The sequence below is a fragment of the Cardiocondyla obscurior genome, linkage group LG18, assembly GCF_019399895.1.
Source record: "Cardiocondyla obscurior isolate alpha-2009 linkage group LG18, Cobs3.1, whole genome shotgun sequence".
Classification (NCBI taxonomy): domain Eukaryota; kingdom Metazoa; phylum Arthropoda; class Insecta; order Hymenoptera; family Formicidae; genus Cardiocondyla; species Cardiocondyla obscurior.
In genome coordinates, this window is record NC_091881.1 from 5,097,864 (window position 1) to 5,120,065 (window position 22,202).

The following is a 22,202-nucleotide window of genomic DNA, read 5'->3' on the forward strand; positions in this document are numbered from 1 at the left end:
GTGCAGAGTATTTGTGGGACGGTCAAATACGATGCGCGTGCTAAAATCTGGTCGTCCGGCTTCGTCTCCGAATTCCTTAAATAACATCTTCCCCTGTATTCCACCACTTAACGAGATTTATACTCCACGCACGTTTTCACGGAAAGTAAAAATTAATAATAGAATTAATTAATTTGCGGACTCGTTTTAAACGATATTTCCGAAGCTAACGGAGTACTTTTCGCGTTTACCCGAGGAACACTCGAACGTTCGTGTTTTTCTTTCAACAACTTGTTGTTTTGAACATAAGAATTTGGAATAGAGACGTTCGCTCGCCGGCAGATAGATAAGCTAAAGTCGTCAGGCTCTAGAGGCCAATGCTCTCGTCGCGTATCTGTGGCTCGCGTATATATAAGTTCTCTTAATAAAGAGGCATTCCTTTCCATTGTCTCGGCGTACACACGAGTGTGTATTTTAAATTCGTAAACCATTTTCGCCACTCAGCGAAAAGTGGCTTCGTAATACGATCAGTCGCGTGAACAGTACGTGCGAAAAAAAAAGAAAAAAGTTACAAACGGTTTTTAAATCCCGCTCGCCTGCCATCCCTGGTGGGGATCGAACCCACGACCTTTGGATTAGAAGTCCAACGCGCTATCCTCTGCGCCACAGGGACTTGGTAAGCTCATTGCCTTGGTTGCTACAATAGGAATTGCACGTCTTTCATCTCCTCTTTCACAGATGTCACTAGTCCGCGTGGCAATTAAAATTCGCAGGAACATGTGAACGATTGTTTTTTTTTTTTTCCTTTTTTTCCATAGAATGCAATTTAATCATCGGAAAATATTTGCATACAAGGACATTTGAAAAAAAAAAGACTAAAAAGCGTTAATAGAAAAGTTGAGATGGCCAAGTAGGACCGACAGGATTATTTGTTAAAATCATTCGTTTTCATTAATGTAATAAAATTAATTGACGTTTATTTTACCTTCTTTCGCGAATAAAAATTAAAAAACTACGTAAGAGGTTAAAATTAAAATTTTTAAAAAGGTGGAATGCATGTTTTGATGATCGCGCAGTATTCCAATGATAAATAATATATGTGCTGATTAATAAAAATTCTAACGCTATCTGTTATCATTTTTTATCATCGATAATGTTCTGTTTTGTCATTTAAATTTTAAATCATTAAATTAGATAAGAAATAATAAGCCAAAATGACGTCAGGAACGATGCGCGATTACAATTGCAGTCATACATCGATCAGCTGATCCACGAGCAGAGCCAACGTTTGCCAAAGACAAGTTTGGCACTGCGCGACCTAAATGCTCGAGGAGACGACGGGCTAGCTGGTGGCGCTTCGGTGAGGTCGCGACAATCGGTCACTCCGGGAGGGGACGGGGATGGAGGTCCCTATGGTGGGAGATTCGACGGGAAATATGGCCGTCGCGAAACATATGACAAAGAACGGCGGGCTTCTGTCGCGACCGACGACGACGACGGCGACATCCTCGCGACGACGACGACGACGAGGAGGACGCGTGCCGCGGCATCACCGCTGATCGCCGTCGTGGGAACCGCCGGCCGCCGACGCCGCGTCGTCGCGTCGTCCTGCGTTGCGTCAACGTCACGTTGCGTCGCGTCGCGTCGCGCGTCACATCACGTCGCGTCGCCTCGCGTCGCGCCGCGGCGTCGTCCCTCCCGTCGTGCAGCGTGCGGCGACGGAGGAGTGAGCAACGAGGAGAAGAGAAGCGCGCTTCTCAGCCGTGGACGTGGACTGACGAGCGTCGCCGCCCCCGCCGTGACGCTCCGTTGCCGGCTACGTGTGCAGCGGCCGCAGCCGCCCGTCGCCGTCGCCGTCGTCGCTGCCGCTGTTGACGCCGTTGACGGCGCCGTCGACGCCGTCGTGCTCGTGGTCGCGGCCAGTGGTGATATAGAGCGGCGCAGCGGGGGAGCCATGACTACGCGTGGAGAATGGGCTCGATCGCGTCGGTGCTGCAGTGGCATTGCTCGGAGTGCGCCCTGATAAATCCGACGGAGAGCGCGAGATGCGCCAGGTGCGGGCTGACGCGGCTCAGGAGCGACGAGAGGGTCAGCCTCGAGCGCGGACAGGACCAGCGTAGCGACAACCCGCGACAGGGAGGTGGAGAAGCGACGCACGCGGAGGATCACGCGCGACGCTCGGCGAGGAAGCGCGAGGACGGAGAGTGTCCCGCGCGGGGAGAAATCTCCTCTGGGGAATCGACGCCGCCGACACCGCCGCCGAGGACAGATAGACTAGCGCGTAACTCGACGGAGACCGCATCCGTCGACCAGCCGCAATGTACTGCCTCTCACGGGTGAGAATCGTCACTTTGTTTTTCTTTTTTTTCTAATTATTTCAAGATGATCATATTGCTTCGCACATACCTCAGAGATAATCCAAAAGATATTATATGTATTTCATAAAGTATTTACATTGCTTGAAACGAGTGGAACAGTTTTTAGTACTCTGTACGCAGCAAGGTTTACCTTTAAATTACTTTATTGCGTTTAGTAAAAAAAAATCTCAAATTCAAAAAGAGATTTTTAGAAATTAATATTTTATTGATAACTTATTATTAATATATTGTGTTATAGTTTAGAGTAAACCTTGATTAAGCTTCTTTTTAAATGCTAAATAAATTTTTATATTCTAATGGTATGTATTGCTATGAACTTGCAGTTTTGAGAGACACTTATCCGCAGCCGACGTGAGGAAGATTTCTTATTGTGGTTCGTTGGGTGGTAATCCATCCGACAAGAAATCGCTGAAGCGTTTTTCGTCCTTACCCTCTTTAGTCATACAGTGGACTTGTATTCGATGTTTATTGGACAATAATTGCAGCTCGCCGATTTGCACGGCATGCGCTGCCAGTGCGTCGATAGCTCGAAACGACGGTAAGCAAATTGGCGCACGTAAGAGTAAAAAGATTAATTTGCACAAGGAAAATCGTGTTAAAACCACATCTGGACCTTTGGCCAACGTCTTAGATGGAGGTGCTAACAAGAGGAGGTCTGGTAATGATGTTAAAATTAATATTACAAGTGAGTGCAATATTATAATTTAAATGACGTGCAATATTATAATTCAAAAGCATTGAAAATTGTCAAACGTTTGAGATTATTAAAAGTTCTTGTTTGTAATATTTTTTAGGCATGGCACAGTTGACGAGTATAAGCCGCAGTGACAGAGGAAGAGGACACCATAAAGACTGGATTTTGCCGTCAATTGGAGCAATGGATTCAACTACGCTTCCATATACTGATAACAGCGATAACTCTCAACGGTCTCCAAAACGACATAGTCCTTCTATGTACGAGCGAGTTAAGTCTAAAGTCAGTCGTTCGCTATCGAACGGTTCCGTCGTTCAAAAATTATCGGAACATATGGTACAACGACCTACGAGCTTGGTGGTATCAGAAGCGCGCCAAGATGACGGTTTGTGGAGTTGCGATAATTGTACGCTGGACAATGCGCCCGGTTTGGAGCAGTGCGAGGCGTGCGACGCACCTAGGAGTCCCGCGCCTTGCAGCGGCGTTGTTATCAGCGTGCCGGCCTGGGTACCACGCGCGTTATCGTCCGCCGGCCCCTTGTCTTACAGAAGATCCTTCTCGGATGCCGATTCGGTTGCGAACGTGACGCAAAAGAAGACTGTTAATCGTAGAAGTTTGAACGACGAAGAACCGCCCGCGGTGCCGCCGCATTCTATTGGCTTTAACTCGAGACCAAAATATTCCTACATCGGGATTTCGGATCCTGATATACCACCGCCATTGCCAAAGAAACAGAGCAGTAAGTTAGGTCTGGTGCCAACGAAGGCGCACAGTGAGGCGACCAGTCCGGTAGGCGAGGTATCAAATGTGAGCCCGTTGAAACGTATGTGGACCTGCAGAAAGTGTTCTTACGCATATAATCCGCTGTGGTCCAGCGGCTGCGATATTTGCGGTTCGTCAAGATCACCGCCGTCGTTGACGCAGCCCAGTTTGATAACTGTCACGAAGGACACAAGCAGTTATCCAACGCACGCACAATCTCCGATCGTCGTATCGAGAGACAGCGTCAGATATATACCGAAGGTGGCTACTCTGGCTACAGCGGAATCCGATCTAGACGATCAAATCGATCCACCGTCACCATTGTGGACATGCAAAAAGTGCACTCTCTTGAATGCCGCGTCGAGAACGACATGCGAAGCTTGTTGCGGTTCGAAATTGAAAAGCATTATGCATTTGGAAGATGCCACTTTACGAAAAGGTGAAAGTTGGGTCTGCTCATCGTGCACGCTGAGAAATCCACTTTCCGCGCAAAATTGTAACGCCTGTAAAACATTAGCGGACTTTTTAGAGGTTCCGAAAGACAATAGGGCCCTTGGCCAGCGAAGTCCAAGCCCAAGACTTTGTTCAACCCCGACGAATTCCAAAGCAGTTACTCCGAGGCACAGAAACTCCGTCAGAAGAAACGGTTCGTCGGCGGGTGATAAAAGACATTCAAGAACCAGAGATCCTTCACATACTCAAGTTAGTATTTTTTTTTTTTTAAATAAAATTTTCAGAATTATTGGTACAAATTTAATTTTTAATTTATTCACTCTTACCTACATTTTTATTATTTATTAATTTTTTTTAAATATTTTTACCTCGATATTAGCATTTGTATAATCAATTAAAGAAAATTAAATTATTCTTATGCCTAACATTTTTTCTTTTTATGTGTTTAGTGGCAATGTAAACTATGCACGTACGAGAATAAGAGTACAACTGTTATCTGCGAGATGTGCCAAAGCTCGAAGTCGTTGTCCCAAGTATCTGGAGATAGGGGAATTCCTAGGCTTCTCGAGTCAGGCACTAGTACTCTTAGAATACAACGGCAAGAAAGCGTAGTGATGGAAAATCTTAGACAGTTAGAGGAAAGAGACGCGCTGGAGAAATGGGAACGCATTGTACGATATTGCAAAGAGGTATAGTTATAATTATTTTAAACTGTATTATTATAAGTACTTGAGTTAGTATTAAATTATTAATGACATTTCACATTTTTCTCACTTATTTTATAGACAAACGAGCCATTCGTCGATGATTCGTTTCCGCCTGCTCCAAAATCCCTGTACTATAATCCCTTGGATACGAAAGATAATCATGTCGTCCAGTGGAGAAGGCCGCACCAAATTAACGTGGACTCAAGTGTCGATTCTAAACTGCCTTGGGCTGTCTTTAGGACACCCCTACCTTCTGATATCTCGCAAGGTGTCTTAGGAAATTGTTGGTTATTGTCGGCTCTGGCTGTTTTGGCCGAAAGTGATGAACTCGTGAGAAGAGTTTTGGTTATGAAAGAGACATGTCCCGAAGGTGCTTACCAAGTTAGATTGTGTAAAGATGGAAAATGGACGACAGTGCTCGTTGACGATCTGTTACCCTGTGATAAGAGAGGCCACTTAGTATACTCTCAGGTATATATCTATATGCTATATATTGAACATATATCGAATATATATTAAACATATATCTAATAACTTAACTTATCACTTTGGCACATAGTTATTTTTGTATATTTTATATTAAAGGCAAAAAGAAAACAGCTTTGGGTGCCATTAATTGAAAAAGCAGTTGCTAAAATACATGGCTGTTACGAAGCTTTAGTATCTGGCCGTGCTATAGAAGGTTTAGCAACGTTAACTGGTGCCCCATGTGAGAGCGTGCCTTTACAACCTTCAGCATTGCCAAGCGAAGATGAACTTGATAGGGACCTAATATGGGCACAACTCTTGTCCTCGAGGCAGGCTATGTTTTTAATGGGTGCTAGCTGTGGAGGCGGTAATATGAAGGTTGACGAGGAAGAATATCAGCGCAAAGGTTTAAGGCCAAGGTAAATTGGAAAATGTGAATAATTTCATATTATATCTAAAGTTAATTTTTTTTTTTTTTTTTTTTTTTTTTTTAAATATTTGTTAATTAAAATATTTATTCTCTAGGCATGCATATTCTGTCCTCGATGTTCGTGATGTACAGGTAAGTGTTAAGATGTACAAATCTAGCTTGACGTTTTGTTTCACTTAACTTAAAACGATATGTCACGCGATTATTACACAGGGAATACGGTTATTACGACTACGCAATCCTTGGGGTCATTATAGTTGGAAAGGGGATTGGTCGGACGACAGCCCTATATGGACTCCGCAATTACGAGAGATGCTCATGCCGCATGGTGCTTCGGATGGAGTCTTTTGGATATCTTTTGACGACGTTCTAAAGTACTTTGATTGCATTGACATCTGCAAGACGAGAGTAGGATGGAGCGAAGTGAGATTGCGCGGCACTCTCCCTCCATTGTCATCTCTCAGACATTTGTCGTGCGTCCTTTTAACAGTATTAGAACCCACCGAAACGGAATTTACACTATTCCAAGAGGGCCAAAGGTAAGAAATGATTAAAGTGATTTGCACGCGAATATTATTTTATATACTAATAAACTTTTTTTTATTTTTTAGAAATTCAGAAAAATCACAACGTTCTCAATTAGACTTATGCGTAGTAGTTTTTCGCACGAGATCTCCAGCCGCGCCAGAAGTCGGTAGATTAGTGGAACACAGTAAACGGCAAGTACGAGGTTTTGTCGGCTGTCACAAGATGTTGGAGAGAGATCTATATATCGTCGTATGCCTAGCTTTTAATCATTGGCATACCGGAATGGAAGATACTTCTAGTTATCCAGAATACGTTCTTGCTATTCACAGCTCAAAGAGACTTCTCGTCGAGCAAATATCACCACCTGCTTTTGTCTTAGCTGATGCTATCATCAGTTTAACATTAGCTAAAGGACAACGGCATGAGGTAAGCCGCTATATTTAATTTTGAATAATGCGTAACAAAAAACAATTATTAAAAATAAATTTTTTATTAATATATAATCCTTACAGGGCAGAGAAGGCATGACTGCCTATTATTTAACTAAAGGATGGGCCGGTTTAGTGGTAATGGTTGAAAATCGTCACGTAAATAAGTGGATTCACGTAAAATGCGACTGCCATGAAAGCTATAACGTTGTGTCCACGAGAGGACAACTCAGAACTGCCGATAGTGTTCCTCCTCTTCATAGGTAAGATTTAATTAAACTTCGACTCAACACGGTTAATTTTTACATTAATATTTTTTATAATTCCATAATATTAATATTTTAATTACAGACAAGTCATCATAGTTCTCACGCAATTGGAAGGTAGTGGAGGTTTTTCAATAGCACATCGACTTACGCACAGATTAGCTAACAGTGGAAACTTGCACGATTGGGGACCGCCTGATACGCAACATTGTCCTCAAATTGATACTCAGGTAGAAGGTTTGCACAGTCCTCGCTTAATAACGTGAAGAAAGGAATGCAAAATGAACAGAGACCATTACTGGAGAAACAGGTTGCCGACTGTAATCAGTAACGATTTCCGTACGCGTGACGTCGAGAAATTAACTGGACAGAAATTCAAACAAGCTAGAAACAATTCAACGTACTATAAAACGTTCTGAAGAACATTAGAGTATTCTTTGTGCTTTCTAGCCGATGATACCACGGATGCTCTTAGCGTTACAACATGCTCAGCATTGGACGTAATATAATAAATAACTAACGTACAATGGTTCTGAACCCAGTGAAAAAATACGTTCTTTCGAATAAATAGTGAATCTCATGCACTTCGGGAGAAAAGACTAACCTAAAATAGAAAGAAAAAAGTAATATAAAACTAACGTGCAAATTAAGTGTTTTTGCTGGAACCATTGAGCCCCATAAAGAAGACTTATGAAAAATTGAATATTTATGAAGAAACGAGTTGAACATTTTGCTTGTTATATAAACAAAAAAAAATTATTTTCTCAACTTAACATTTAAGTATCGTAAGAGAAGTAACAAAACCTAAAAGATTACTTAATAATATAATGTAAAATGAAACAATTAGGAGACATTTAAAAGAACAAAAGAATGTGTGTGGAACACCGTACACATTGTTTTTGGAATTGCTTAGAGTGTAGTACGATTACGCGGATCGTGACATTTCCAATTTAACTGATCTTTACATGCCGATCCTATATTGCTGTAAGGCCGTATTTGAAACCCGCATTTAAGGGAATTTGGATTCTTAGTTCCATTTAATGTATGCACGATGTAAAAAGAAAAAAAAGGAGGCTGGAATCTCACATGAGGATATGTATCATCTGTAGGATAGAGTATTTATTTAGACTTTGTTGTTTCTATCTCGTAATTAAATGGAGAGCTTGTACTAAAACGAATGTAGTGCGTAGCTATGGAAAGAAAGAAAAAAAAAAAGAACCAAAGGTCTCTCTTGAAACTTTTAAAGTCTCTCGACGCGTTCACTGCCATCCTATGCAATGTATGTATAAAGCCTATTTTTGTTGTTGCTGTAAAATCGCTTTATTAGTTGAAGACAGAATTAGAAAAATGTCGATATTTTTAGTACACTGATTACATTCTTTTGCTTCAATGAATATATTGCAAAATACATGCGCAAGCGTGGCAGTCAGCGGGTTAGACATCATAGATTCCGCTTTTAAATCTCAAAAAGAAATTGTCGAAGTATTTTTTATCGTTTGTCCAATCGATATTGAAGTCATGATATTATTTTTTCGTTTTATTAATGTCAAACTGCCATATTTCATGTTTTTAGACATTGATCGATTGACACGCGCAACATTTGCAATGCAATTAAATCGAATCAAAAAAAATTGTCGGGCGCTCTCTATATACATTGAATGTGGTGATGCGACAATATGCGATGCTGTGATCAGTCATTGATGCTTCGATCCGAACCGAAAAAAATTCGATTAAGATCTTTTATTTAACTGACTGAAATTATATAATGAAAAAAAAAGTAATTTAATTAATAGTACAAAATTTCCATGCACTTCAAATGTGTTTGAATTGTTCAAATGAATGAGCTATAGTTGCGTACTTTTTATTTTAATATTTTTTCAATATAAACTATAAATTGAATGTCACAAGTATAATTTTAGTCGAGTTAATGTCTTAACGATTATTAATCATTCATACATTAATACATGTATTATTTTTTATTTTTGCTTTACTTTTTACATCGCAAATTACGATTCAACTCATACGACTGTCAATGGGATAAAACGCAAATGAGATATTCATTCCCCCAACGTCGATCTCAGAACAACAGGCCGAATTGTCTTAGCGAGGCCTAAATGTTAGTAACTAGTTTTAAGAATTAAATGAAAAGCATAGTTTCGGGAAAAATGTCCGTTTGAAAATTTCATATTGACGCACGTTGACGAGAATACGTCCAAATAATCAGTCTTTACAGTGACGCGCTAAACAAGAATTCAATAAACTGTTCGTTAATAATCGAGTGTCGATTCCCTCGTGATGGCTCGTGACGGCTTAAACTGTATCAGTCAAATACAGAAGACAAGACTTGCTAATCTTTGTCTTCAAACGTCATCCGAGGGATTTATTCTTTATGTGTATTCTTAGTATACTTGCAGTAGATTCTTGCATTTGAGTGGCCTTTGTTTACAAGAAAAGATAATAGTTTCGTACAAGTGTAAGACGCGGTCAGAGCTGTGTGCTTTAGCGAATTCGGCTATAAGAAAGAAATTTTTTTTTTAAACGTGAACAATAGTGTGAGTGTGAGAGAAAGCAGCCGACAAAGTGAGAGAGACTTTCTCTCCTCGAAGCGTACGACACCCATTGTGAGATCGCGTTCTTGAGCACAGACAGGACCGAAGAGCCTCGGAATTTTTTTTTTTTTTATACCAAGCACGAGATGCATTTACGTGAGTGCTACGGGCTGATAACCAGTGCCATACGACGTCGATGATGGCGTGATATACCCCGTGTAAACGGACGGCGAGCGTTTCCCGATGATGACCGTACATTCGCATGTCGCAATGTGACGTTGCGAGAGCGTTTCTCCCCGCGGAATAAGCAAACACAAATGATCTATTTTACATATTGCATAATCACTGAGGCTTAAAGCGTTACAGGGCGTTCCCGTTTTGCAGCGCTGTAGAACCGCGTGTTTCGGCGCTGTTTGTCAAAGCGGTGAGTGAATAAATGCATTAATTTATTAGCGGATGCGCGTCGGAGGCATACTTTATTTTTACTATACGCACTCGTAAAGTAAATCGATGGAAATTCGGGCGACGAAGGAAAATCCGCGGGATCTTGCCGAAATGTTTGCTCGGGAAAACCGAATGTTGTATTCTTGAGATGTTACATGTAAGAGAGGCACCGCGGTGATCCTTTCGAAATGTATTCGCGCACTCCACCATATCTTTACTGTAGCCTGAATTCGTTTTTGGTGGCGGGTTTCTTAAGAAAATCGATTTATTCATGTAAGCTATGTACTCGAGAAAATCTCAACGCATCCCGCAGATTTTCATCGTCGTGCGAAACAACATCCGTACATTGAAACTACGACGACCCCGCCGTTGCTCCGCAACTTTGTGAGAATCGGGAACGCCGTCGGTCGTTCTAGTTTCGCGATTTTGATATATTTTGATACAATGGAAGAAGCAAAGTTCGATCATCGCCGTTCTGTCAAACAATCGCCGCGAAAAATTTGCACAAGCTAAAAGAGAACAAGACGAATTGTACATTAAGAACAGTAGCTCGTCGTACGTTTAGCGCCACGTTTTCTCTCGTTTGATCTCTCACTTCTTTTTTCTTTTTTTTTATTAATTAAAATCGCACATTAAAAGTTGGTTATACCATCGACTTTTGCATTATACGTTTCAATAAGAGCTCATTGAAATTTCTCAGCACCTCCGAAAGACGAGGCGTAGAACTCTAATTTCGCTATTCGGGTAATTAATTCTTAACGCTAAACGCGCGGCGAGAGTGCAGGCCTATGTAAGCACAAACACCCAGAGGGAAGTACCATTTGTACATAAAGAGGAATAATTTATTCTATTTATCGTAGAGAGGATGGAAATGAATAAAAAAAAGTGAAGAGCCGGGAGCGAAAAATCGCGCACTGTTGTGTTACATTTGCGTTGTTTTGCATGTGCTTCGGTGTTTCTGTCACACGTGGCTCACACACATGAGCCGCGCGGTGAGCTCGTAATGCATTCTATATAAATAAATTAATAAAAAAAAATATATATAAATATTTATATATATTTATATATATATAAATATATATATAAATATATACATAGCGCAGTTAGAGAGTGATATACCGAAATCGAGATACGACGGTGACGTGCGAGGCGTAAATGTCCGTTTGGGTGATGCCGCGCGTCGGAGGCGCGCGAATTCTCGCCGAGAAACGAGAGGTGAAACGATCCCCGTCTCTGGCGGAATTTCGCGTTTGCCAATTATCACTTAATTAAGTTTGCTTCGAGCACGGCCTGTTCGCGCGTCGCCACCCCCGCGAGAGCCAACGGATCGCTTTACGGACGGTCGCACGTCCTCGCAGAGTACCTAGGAATATATTCTTAATATGTGAAGAAGATATAAGAATTACACGGTGTCTCGTTGTATTTGTATAATAAGATGTAAAGCGAGAATGAGAGCAGGGGAGGAAAAAAAAGAAGGAAAGAGAGAAAGAAAGAAAAAAAAAACGGACAAAAAAAGAAAGGAACGGTGTCATCCTCATGGTCATTGAGCGACTCGTAACTTTAAATGATGCTACACGTACAGGGTGCATTCTAAATTGCGTTAACGCGGCGCTAACTGCGTATCCGTATTTTTTATCTCGATGTGATGGAATTGGTAACGGTCGACTCCGTGGCTCTGTGATTCGGTGAAAATAATGAAAAGGGAAGCGAAAGGAAGAACGACGTCGAGAATTCTCAAACGACCGAGTCCCGCAAGTACCGAAATGTCTTCGATTAAATTAGGATCGTCGGGGAGCTTGTTTCGGGCGGTCCTATGTAAATTTTTGATACACGGTTGACACGTCCCAAGCCGATATATTTTAATATCAAGCTAATAGCGCTGTAGCATTGATTTTCATAGTTCCGGTGAATCGATCTTCGCAGTGGAATTAAAAATCGATCTCGAGGATGGGGGGAAAAAAAAGAAAGGAAAATAAAAAAAAAAATAAAGAAGCAACGTGACGAATTTAAATCGCGCATCGTGGATTTTGGACGGCATTTTCCAAAGAGATACGATTGCAGGGAGGGTATCGTAAAGGGATCGGGGACGTAATGACGGTGTACGTGAAGGTGAAAATGATGCTTTCGGACGTGTTACTTTTTATGTCGTTCAGCTCGCGGCTGTGATCATTTTAGAAACACCCATGTACGAACCCGAACCAGCAATCAACTTTGTGATAGTCTGTGTACCGAATCTGATGAACATCGTTAAATTAATCCCATTTCCTATAGATAAGGTGTAATAATTATTAGACTCTCATCACGTACACTCAAAGGACAAAACATATTTACTACGTCATAAAGTGATAACGAGATTGTGTTGTTCCCTGATTTGTATCATGTAGGCACGTTTAATAATAAATCGAAATATTATCTACATTGTTCCTTCGTTAACTCCGTATAAATTTCTGTTAAGGCAATCGATTTCCATTTAAAAGTAATTATGTATGTAAGATAACTTAATTTCCTCGATTTATAAATGGCTTAAAAAAAAAAGAAAAAAAAATGTATATACCGAATGTGATCCACGTGCGTCAGTTAAAAATTCTCATTCCGTTCGTTTAACGAAAATAGTAGCACGGCCCACCGACCTATAATTAAACGTGGCCGCAGCGGTGGCGAATGCCGGTTTGTTCAGTGCGATCAAGTTAGCGGGCAGTGAACGATGTTCTCGCAATAGTCTGACCTAATTAGATACCGCCGAAAGAAAATTCAATCAATTTAATCGAATATAATATGTTGATTGCCCGTCCGATATCACTTTCCGACTTCCGATTCGCTGTGAGTATGAAATGAAACTACAAAAAGCTCGCGATAGAAATATGTCGAGCAAGTTACGACGTGCTTTCAGCTTTCTCATTTTGCGCTTCTCTTTGCAGATAATTTAATGGCCAGCTAGAGGTTCTCTAAGTTGAACTCGATTACGCTGACGATTTTGGAACTTGGTTGATCATGGAGAGCGTTCTTAACTGCGGAGTGTGTCCCGTGTGCGGCGAAAAAGCCACGTTGAAATGCAGTAGCTGCAAACGGGCGTTTTACTGCGACAAGTCGCATCAGTCTCGAGACTGGCCGCGTCACAAGTATAGCTGCGGCGGTTGGGAGATAAGTCACGATCCCGTGCTCGGACGGCACTTACTGGCAACCAGAGACTTGGCACCAGGAGATGCGATCCTCTCGGAGACGCCTTTGGTCTGGGGACCTTCGACACACGCGAACCAGCGGGTCTGCGTCGGCTGCGGCGAACAATGTGACGACGCGAGGTGCAACGGATGTTGCTGGCCGGCGTGCAGGTCCGATTGCGAAGGGCTGTTCGACAAGAAGAGGCATCAACTGGAGTGCGCTCTTCTCGCACGCGCTAGGATTATTCCCAGGTAACAGAGCCGGTACGAATTAAATAATAAAAATATTTATTTCGAGATTAAATCAGCGAGAATTAATTTAAAAATAAAAATAATAAAAGAAAAAGAAAGAAAGTAAGACTTTTAATAAACGCGGACAGTGCATTTACTTAATTTTTAATTACGTTGTAGATGTGACGTGCTTTTGGTGATTCGTACGTTGATACTGTGGCGAATAAAGTCACGACGTTGGGCTTCTCTGGCGAAACTGCAAAGCCACGTGGAGTTGCGAGGACCCGGCACGGAGGCTCACGACGAAGTGCTGAGCGTCAAGCAACATCTCGGGACACTTTTATCGATGGCGTCCGAGTGCGGGGATTTTCTACCGACAATTTGTGGCCTGATCGACGTGAACGCGTTGGAGACCGCACCGCCGGAAGGCTCGGTGGCGATTTACGAGAATGCGTCTCTGTTGGAGCATTCCTGTATCGCGAACACCCGGCACAGCTTTCGCGTCGACAAGAAAGGCAGACCGCGGATCACCGTATACGCCGTCACGTCAATCAAAAAGTACGAACGTAGTTTCATTTATCTTTCCTTAAAAAAAGTCGTTTAATTTTTTTTTTTTTTAATTCTTATGAGAGATTTATTATTCTCATTTTGTAATTAATATTTCCAGAGGGGAACATTTAAGCACCATGTACACGCACGCGCTTTGGTCCACGAGAGCCAGAAGAGAGCACCTACTTGCCACGAAATATTTCACCTGCCGATGCAAACGTTGCGCCGATCCCACGGAATTAGGCACGCACTTAGGTACCCTGAATTGCCCTTGCAAAAACGGTCTCATGCTGCCAAAAGATCCCTTGAATCTGAATACCGATTGGTTCTGCGACACGTGTCCGGGAACAGTGACGTCCGCGGAAATCGCGCAATTGACGGACAGACTAGAGGATGAAGTCGCGGAGGTCATGAAGCAGGCGAACGAGGAGACTTTGTCTGATCTTCTTTCACGGTAGAGACATGCATTCATATTTTCAACGCTATTTTATTTATTACTTGAGAACTTAATGAACCGTTCGATTAGGCTTACAGTGCTGCTGCATCCCGGACATCAGCATTGCATTTCCGTGAGCCACTCGCTGATGCAGCTGCTGTCGGCGGCTGATTCACGGAAACCGGAATTGTGCAAGCGCGTACTGGACACGGTAAATCGATTGGATCCGTACGGCGCCCGTTTGCCGCTTTACACGGCGGTTACCCTGCGAGAGCTCGCTACGTGTCCTGGTGAGAATAATCGAGAGCATCTCATCCGAGCGGCTGAGCTGCTGAAGGCGGAACCGCCGAAATCACCCGGTGAAAGGCTCCGCAGACTCATCGAAGTGGAACTTTGATCCTAGCCCGCCGTAACGCCCAACGATAATTATATTTTACCATTATGCAACTTGATATCTAAAGCAGGGAAGGATTCTCACGGTTTTTATTTACGAATCAAGAAGCTGTAAACGACAGGCTCGTGGGAACAATAATTATTTGATTCCGTTTGTGCACTTAAATTTTTAATTATTCATTATTTTTCTGATGTCAAATGTAATCTATTTGTAACTACAGGTGGCCATAAAAAATGGCAAAAAGAAATGTATTTTACTTACTTAGGAGAAAGAAGTATAAAAAACTTATAACTATGTAAAAAAACGTACGTACATGTTACAGATATTAAAATATAATAAATTGGTGTATGCTTATCGTCGCTCCACGTTTGTCCGCGGATGTCGTGTATCTGTGTGTACCTGTATGATTGTATATTTCATAAAATCTAGACTAGATGACTGTGCCTCTGTGACTGAACATAAATCTTCGAAATTCGGTAGCACGCCTTTATTGTTCTCACATCGATCTACGGTTACGATCGATTAACAAATAAATCTAATTTAATAGCGAGATAAAAAAGACACACTTATAGAGCAAAATCTAATTCAGATCGTCGTGTGCACTTATCCGAAGCAAAATTTTAGAATACGTTGAAAGTTTATACGAAATATTAACATCAGTCGTGTACCTACTTCAAGATTTCTGTAACTTGCGTCATTATTTTGATAAACGATCTTCCCACTTCGGTCCTCGAAACCTCGATATTCTTTTTTATACATTACTTGACAAAAAAAAAAAGGTGAGTGTAGAAATCATCAACGGTGCTTCTACAAATAATCACCGCGTCGGCTTTACAGTTCGCTTAATGGGAATTATGCAGATTACGTAACGCAGGAACGTCGTGTGCGAACACCCAGTAACGGGTAAGACAAGGATTGGCCTTTTAATTGCGCCGTGATTTGCAGAAGATACGCTTTGCCGGGCTGCAGCCTCCTGAGGGTGAACGGTAGCGCCCGGTCCTTCGGTGGATTCCACTTCTCTTCGCAGACTTCAAACGTGTATTCGGACCGTCTGCGCCGATGAAGCCCGCACTGGTCCGGCACGGTCGTGACACTCGCCAAGGACGAGGAACTTCGCAGCTCCTTCACCAGGATGCAATATTTTGCGGCCCCGGCTGGTTCCACGCCTATCGTCACTTCATGGCACGTCCTAAGAGATCGGTACTCCCGCGGCGGGCTCTTGGACGGTATCTACGTGGAAAAAAAAAAAACAAAAAAAAAACGCAACGTTTAATTTGCCTTTCGAAGGAGGAAGGGTCTCGGTCAATCAGGATTCATTATGGTCGATATAAAAAGCTGATGACTTTACGGACGTCCTTGCGGTTTTAAAGATTAATAATGGTACCACTAAACGAGTTTATCGTCATCTTTTCGTGTTACCATGAGGAAGAGAGAACATCGCGTAATCGAATATTTCGCGGTTGTTACGTGAAGGAGATATTAATCGGCAAAGTCCGACGTACTTGCGGATAGATAGTGGACGACTCCTGCGTGGCCAGAACTTTTATAGTGGATACTCGAACTAGCTCCTGCGGTGTGGTGGAGATGCGCAGAGTGTACGTCTTGCCGGAAGGTAAGGATGGTACGCGCAATGAAGCGTATCCGACTACCTCCTTTTCCTGCCGATCATACGAGACACGTTTTACAATTGTGAAAGCATTGATTTTTAACAGAATAAATTTCCATGTATCTCATTTTTACCCGCAGTATCCCTTGCCCGCTTAATTTCGCTTTAACGATGCCTCCGCCGCAAGGAAGTATATGAAAGGTGGTCGAGGTGTTGTCCGGTGGACGATATCGGAAGTTTACGAAGCCGTCAGTCTTCCGCAGATTCGCCGTAGTGTAGCGACCGGTGTGCAGCGTCAATTCTGGCGTCTTCTTAAATCTGACGGAATCGGTGGCTACTCGATTCGAAACGTTGTTCCGAGTGTTTACCTGTCGAATCATCACGTCATTTTTGATAGCTCGGCAACAATCAAATTCGCGAGGCTGTCGACAACGCGGCTTTAGTCCTACGGCTTCGCGAATAAAATTAATAATCCTTAGAGACCGCAATTTGAGAATAAACGTGAAGACAAATGCGGCGCAAAAACTAAATAAAATTTGTCGATCATGGTTTTTTTTTTTTTTTTAAGAGCGTATGATCCGTATAGTTTTACACGCGATCGTTTCGATTAACGACGCGATGAAAGACCAACCACGTATAGAGTAAAGTTGTAGGTAGTGTCGTATCTCATCCTGTGAAGAGTCAGCTTGGTTTGCCGGACGCAGTGGAGGCCTTCTGGAACGCCCCGATGATGGTGCTCCTTCGGGGAAGAGCCGGTTTTCGACGATAACTGCGGATGAGCTTTCAGAAAGTTCTGCGCGGCGCAGAGCGTCGACGGATGCGGTTGCGTACCCGAAGTAACAGCTAAGCAGTAGCTAGAGAGGTGAGGGTCCACGTGGCTGGAAAAAAGCAAGCATTCCATCACGAAACTGTAATTTCAACCGACACAGACGCCTCCTTAACACCCGGGCTTCGCGTTACGATCGCACGAATTACCATAATATCGCGTCTATAATAATAACAACCGCGCTAAAAATAGAATTTCTCTCCTAATAATTCGAATTATCGCTTCAATAAAAAATTTTGTTTCCCTTGCGGGCCAGTTACTCGTCTCGTTCAATTGCGTACTCGAGAAAAGCTCGACTTTAAGCTTGCAAAAAAAAAAAAAAAAATTAAAGGTACAAGTTTATCTTCTAATATAATTTTTTTTTTTTTCACAGTAAAGCACGAGATGCGATAAACGCAGCGATACCTTTTGCCCCAGGATATCGTCAGCCGTCGTTTGCTTCGTCGCTGTTGAAATCTCAGCGTGCGATGCCGATGTTCTTTCCCGTTTGCGTAGACGCCTGCGACGTGGTCCAGAGCACTGGAAGTCGCGTACAGGAGCACCGTGCCGGGCGGCCGTCCCGCTGGCTCCATGGACTTGATCTCGAACCAGTAAAGCCCGGCGCGTGTCTTTGGTATCGTGAAGTTTTGGTCCTCCGCGCCCTTGTACGTGAAGAGAGGCGAGCCCGGCTTCAGGGTCTTCACAGGCCAACGCGTTTGCGCTAAATTGATTCGGAAATTCATTCGAGCGAGCCCGACAACTCTGGAGACTACCCCGATTATCCTTCGTCACACCCGAGGTGATTCTGGATATTATTTTTTCAAGTATATCACGTTTCTTATTCACGGACGCGCCTCCTCCCTGCCAATTTTCGCGATGGAAATTGTTGAAGATCAAGTTGTGTTGACCTTCAACCTTTTTCTCCGCTAGATAATTATGCGTTACAATTAAATATGTAATTATGTAATATTTTTATGTAAATTATGTAAATATGTAATAATTAAATATAAATAAATAGATAAAAAATGAATTAATTGCGTTTTATTAAACGATCGTGTGAGATGACAAAAATTAAATCGCTTACATTGATAATCCGACAAAAGCGTATGGTCTTACTGCATGCGTTAAGATTTAGTGGTTCTCGCGCTTCGTACCTTCAGCTTCTTGATCGTTTTCGGGCGGCTCTACGTAACTGACCGTCCAGGATATCGGGCCGCTGCACGGGCTAACGAGTAACGTGAGAGGCGGGCCTTCCCGTGGACTCAGGTAATAGAACCTGCAAGAATTTCATCTGTATCCAGTTTGATATTGATGTTCGCGGCACGTCAGACGTACGCAAACGAGCGAAAACGCGCAACGGGATGCGCCGCGGTCTTCTGCATTGCCAAAGGGCATCCTTTTAAATATCTTCGTTGATCCGCGCGGAGAGTAATCTCGTTTCGGCAAAGTCAACTCTCTTCATAATCGGCCCGTCAACCTTAATTCAAAAGAATTAAGTGCCTCGCGATCACAACCGGTAGAGTTAATCTATTACGCGCCGCGCGGCAGATGCTGTAATCGTAATCGAAATAATTACCCGGTAGTTCGCCGCAATCTCGCAGTCACGCAACACGCACACGCGGGCTACGCACGCGTGGACAACGTATACGTGCATCCACTGAATTCCACGTCTGTTAAATTTAGATCACAGCGTCGATCGGTTCGATACAATTAATCGTTTCCCTCCTCATCCCTCCGTGCCTTTCTTCCTTCCGAACATCACACTGGTTAACTTTACGCCTCGGCGATGCTGTTCATCCACCCCCGCGCTTCTTCGTGCCCTGCCTCGCGCCGTCGGAGAGCACTCTTTCTTTTTTTTTTCTCTTTTTTTCTTTTTTATTTTTTCTTTCTCCGTTTTGCGTGGAAGTCGACAACGCGCCCGGCTCTATCCGTTAACTTCCGAGCGTCACCGCCGACACCGTCGTCATCGTCGTCGTCGTCGTTTGCAAGAAACGTCGAGACGCCCGCCGTCGCTGCAGCCGCCACACGTGCTCCTCTCGTTTGCGTCTGGCGCTGAGACAGCTATTGTAAAATTAGCGTCGGGGCACAATGCCGGCGTCGCGGCGTCTGGGGTCGCGCAGCCACGACCCCCGCGGTCTAAATCCGGCGTCCGTGAAGTCATCCCGAACACGACGGAAGAGAGAGAGAAAGAGAGGAGAGCGAGGAAGAAGACGGGGGAGAGCACCGAATTGATTCTGTTAGACGGTCTGTTCTCTCCCTCTCTTTTGTCGCGGAGTCCGCCGCGAGTTTCGTGGAAAGTCGCGACCGAGATTGGTAGGGTGCTTTTGCACGGCGCGTGGCATCGCTCGTCCTCTTCGTCCCGGCGCGCGATCCGCGAGTAGGCGCGACCCCGCGGAAGGTGCGACCGCGGTGGACGCGCCGCGAGGACCAGCGGACTCTGGTACCGTTTAAAGGACGATGCGCTTAACGTTCCCGGTTTTTACATCGCGAAGAAAATGAGCCAGTGACGAAAACGACTTCGGAAACTTCGGGGTAAACGCCGGCGATCTCGAACGTTGCCTTCGGATTAGCGATTGGAAACAAAGATCGAAGGAAGACGGGAGGAAGCGAGCGTGGAAAATGTCTATTCTCGGCAAAACCAAAAACCGGGAAGCCGAAAGAGAGAAGGAGAGAGAAAGGCGTGTAATTCTGTACTTCGACTTCAGTCGGAGTTTCGCGGAAACCGTCCGATAGAAGGACTTTATGACGCGTGGCGTCGCGACGGATCGGGCCATTAGACACCGGGTGCACATTGTGAGGGCGTAAAGGAGCACGTGGACAATAATGGGGGGAGGGGGGCGACCGAATTTTTATCGTCCCGTCTCCATCGCCCGCGCAACAGTCGGCGGCGCGCAGTCTCCGTTTTCGCTGATCGCCGTGAAACTTGAAGCAGACGCTCAGATATAAGCAAATACGCGGCCGTGCCTTCTCGCATCGGTACGAGATTATAAACCGTAATAAATTAAAACGAATGAAAGCGCATCAAACGAGTCTAACGAGTTACTCCCTTCGTAACGCTCCAATAAATTTTCCATTTATCGACCATTTTATTCATTGGTCAATTAAAGTAGTTACTGCCAAGCACGCTGTCGCGATCGTTTAGCAGACGCGAATTTATTACAGAAAAAAAAAAGAAAAAAATAACATAAATTTATAAAAATAATATTTTATTATCATCGGTGGAAGCACCGATCAACGGGGTAACTTTTATGACGCAACCGGCTTCCGTAGAGTTCTTCCCGCGCTCATCGATGTAACGTTTCGCTGTATTCGGCACGATTGAAGAACGAGAGCACCGACTGCGAGCCGCCGATGCGAGTTGAACGTTTCGAACCTACTCGTACGCAAAATGTGCACCGAATTGCGTGCACGAGCATCCGCTGTTGGTTGATGAAACGCGGCACGGGGTGCGTGACGTTGGTGTAAACGTTTGCCGTCGTTGCGCGTATCGAACAAACAATTTACGCACGCAAAAATAGTTGCTTAAATATTTCCCGCTGGCTAGCGGCATATGCGGGCGACTCGCTATAAGATCGTGCGCTAATTTTACGCGTCGAGATTTATTAAAAAAAAAAAAAAAGAAACTTGATACTTAGTTAAATTTCAAACGATTGGCAGAATGTTGACGGAATGAATTTTTAATTAAAACCCGAGATAACATAAAAATGTACGATAAAATATTGAGTCATTTACACAATGGTTTATTAATATATCAAACTGCAGTTCCTTTTCACGGTTTTAAAACTCAACTATTTCAAAAAATACAAGACATCTCCAAGCCTCTGGAGCGAAGCTGTTTTAATTATCCGGACTCACCAGGGGTTTCTTTTCGGATAATTAAATGATAAGCGAGGATACCACGGCCAATGTAACTTAGTGCGGTATCGGGATTAATACGTGGATCCAAGTCTCTGTCAGACAGAGAAGATCGCGGGAAATCAAAATTAAAATAAAAAATTATCTCGACAACAGCGTGACAATTTTTTAATTTTTTTCTCTCTTAATACTCACTGAGACACGTTTCCAGGACGGATGGTCGCCGGTATCTGGTACTCGGGATGCAGCACGCCGGTGCGGTTGAACTCCTGGACGCGGGTCGGTCGGTCGACGCCGAACGGTCTCGGGCTGCCGATGGTCCGGTAAAGCTGCTGCGGCTGCGAGCGTTGCTGCAATTGCTGCAGCTGCTGCCGGGCGCAAAACGGGCAGCCGCTGCACCCGCGCGCGGCCGACGCGAGTATCATCAGGACGCCGAACACGATGCACGACATGATGTTCCCCGCGGTGGTACCCGATCTCTCGTGGAGAACGATGACGACGACGTCCGTCGTTCAGTGGCGAAGGAGTTCGACTGTGTGCCGAACGAGCGAGCGAACTGCCGCCACCGCCACCGCCACCACCTCCGCCGCCGCCGCCGTCTAAGAAACCATGCCGGCGGCTGGCGAAACGAAGTAACCCCTCTCGGTGCCTAATCGGACGACTCCCGCGTTTGTCCCCCGTGCTCTGATAGAAAACCCTTTACGTTCCCTACCCCTGGTCCGTTTGTTCCACCTGATGGCCTCACGCGAGTCTGCCCACCCTTCCGGCGGCCAAAGTGATCGCCAATACGTTCCCAAATTTCATTAGGTAGCGCAAACAATGCGTCGTTTGCTGCTGCTCGTGTGAACGAAATTAGTCACGCTTTTAATTTTTATTTTATATATATATATATATTTTTTTTTTATTAAATTTAAATTACGTGCAAGAATTAAAATTATTATTATTTTGCCGAACCGTCCCCAAATGCAATCGTTGCAGTGCGCGAGTTCTCTTTAGACGCGATTACTTCAAACTTTAAGAGAGTAAATATTGCCTTCCGTCTTCACGGTTTGATCTTTCCTTTCTGCGCTTTGTCTTTCAAT

The 22,202-nt window shown here is 43.8% G+C and overlaps 3 protein-coding genes and 1 non-coding gene across 4 annotated transcripts; 2 read left to right on the top strand and 2 right to left on the bottom strand.

Annotated features, from left to right (window-relative positions):
* Window positions 1–579: 579 nt before the first annotated feature.
* On the bottom strand, window positions 580–652 carry Trnar-ucu (transfer RNA arginine (anticodon UCU)). The gene has a single exon. It is a non-coding gene; the product is annotated as a tRNA-Arg (tRNA).
* Window positions 653–1,873: 1,221 nt separating this feature from the next.
* LOC139109805 (calpain-D) lies at window positions 1,874–12,502 on the top strand. The gene is made up of 11 exons (XM_070669138.1): window positions 1,874–2,315; window positions 2,681–3,042; window positions 3,152–4,515; window positions 4,716–4,955; window positions 5,052–5,444; window positions 5,559–5,860; window positions 5,967–6,003; window positions 6,085–6,410; window positions 6,483–6,825; window positions 6,912–7,090; window positions 7,179–12,502. Exons 1-11 carry the CDS (start codon window positions 1,951–1,953, stop codon window positions 7,357–7,359), a joined length of 4,092 nt encoding a protein of 1,363 aa, XP_070525239.1. The 5' UTR covers window positions 1,874–1,950; the 3' UTR covers window positions 7,360–12,502.
* A 98-nt stretch (window positions 12,503–12,600) lies between these two features.
* Smyda-5 (SET and MYND domain containing, arthropod-specific, member 5) lies at window positions 12,601–14,958 on the top strand. The gene is made up of 5 exons (XM_070669153.1): window positions 12,601–12,906; window positions 13,005–13,496; window positions 13,656–14,033; window positions 14,143–14,478; window positions 14,551–14,958. Exons 2-5 carry the CDS (start codon window positions 13,078–13,080, stop codon window positions 14,855–14,857), a joined length of 1,440 nt encoding a protein of 479 aa, XP_070525254.1. The 5' UTR covers window positions 12,601–12,906; window positions 13,005–13,077; the 3' UTR covers window positions 14,858–14,958.
* Window positions 14,959–15,639: 681 nt separating this feature from the next.
* Nord (neuron derived neurotrophic factor nord) lies at window positions 15,640–21,641 on the bottom strand. Its single transcript, XM_070669152.1, has 7 exons — window positions 21,316–21,641; window positions 18,420–18,541; window positions 17,692–17,986; window positions 17,092–17,338; window positions 16,595–16,828; window positions 16,357–16,512; window positions 15,640–16,084 (listed from the first exon to the last, which is right to left on the bottom strand). The coding sequence occupies exons 1-7, from the start codon at window positions 21,570–21,572 to the stop codon at window positions 15,716–15,718; spliced, it is 1,680 nt and encodes a 559-aa protein (XP_070525253.1). The 5' UTR covers window positions 21,573–21,641; the 3' UTR covers window positions 15,640–15,715.
* Between the last annotated feature and the right edge of the window lie 561 nt (window positions 21,642–22,202).

Excerpts from the sequence above, each read along its gene's own strand:
- LOC139109805 (XM_070669138.1), top strand. The coding sequence starts at position 1,951 with ATGGGCTCGATCGCGTCGGTGCTGCAGTGGCATTGCTCGGAGTGCGCC. Across the intron at positions 3,043-3,151 it reads TGTTAAAATTAATATTACAA|GCATGGCACAGTTGACGAGT; the intron begins GTGAGTGCAATA and ends AATATTTTTTAG. Across the intron at positions 5,445-5,558 it reads GCCACTTAGTATACTCTCAG|GCAAAAAGAAAACAGCTTTG; the intron begins GTATATATCTAT and ends TTTATATTAAAG.
- Smyda-5 (XM_070669153.1), top strand. The coding sequence starts at position 13,078 with ATGGAGAGCGTTCTTAACTGCGGAGTGTGTCCCGTGTGCGGCGAAAAA. Across the intron at positions 14,034-14,142 it reads GCCGTCACGTCAATCAAAAA|AGGGGAACATTTAAGCACCA; the intron begins GTACGAACGTAG and ends TAATATTTCCAG. Across the intron at positions 14,479-14,550 it reads TTGTCTGATCTTCTTTCACG|GCTTACAGTGCTGCTGCATC; the intron begins GTAGAGACATGC and ends CCGTTCGATTAG.
- Nord (XM_070669152.1), bottom strand. The coding sequence starts at position 21,572 with ATGTCGTGCATCGTGTTCGGCGTCCTGATGATACTCGCGTCGGCCGCG. Across the intron at positions 18,542-21,315 it reads CGTCCTGGAAACGTGTCTCA|GTTCTATTACCTGAGTCCAC; the intron begins GTGAGTATTAAG and ends AAATTCTTGCAG. Across the intron at positions 16,085-16,356 it reads CGTCCACTATCTATCCGCAA|ATACCGTCCAAGAGCCCGCC; the intron begins GTACGTCGGACT and ends TTTTCCACGTAG.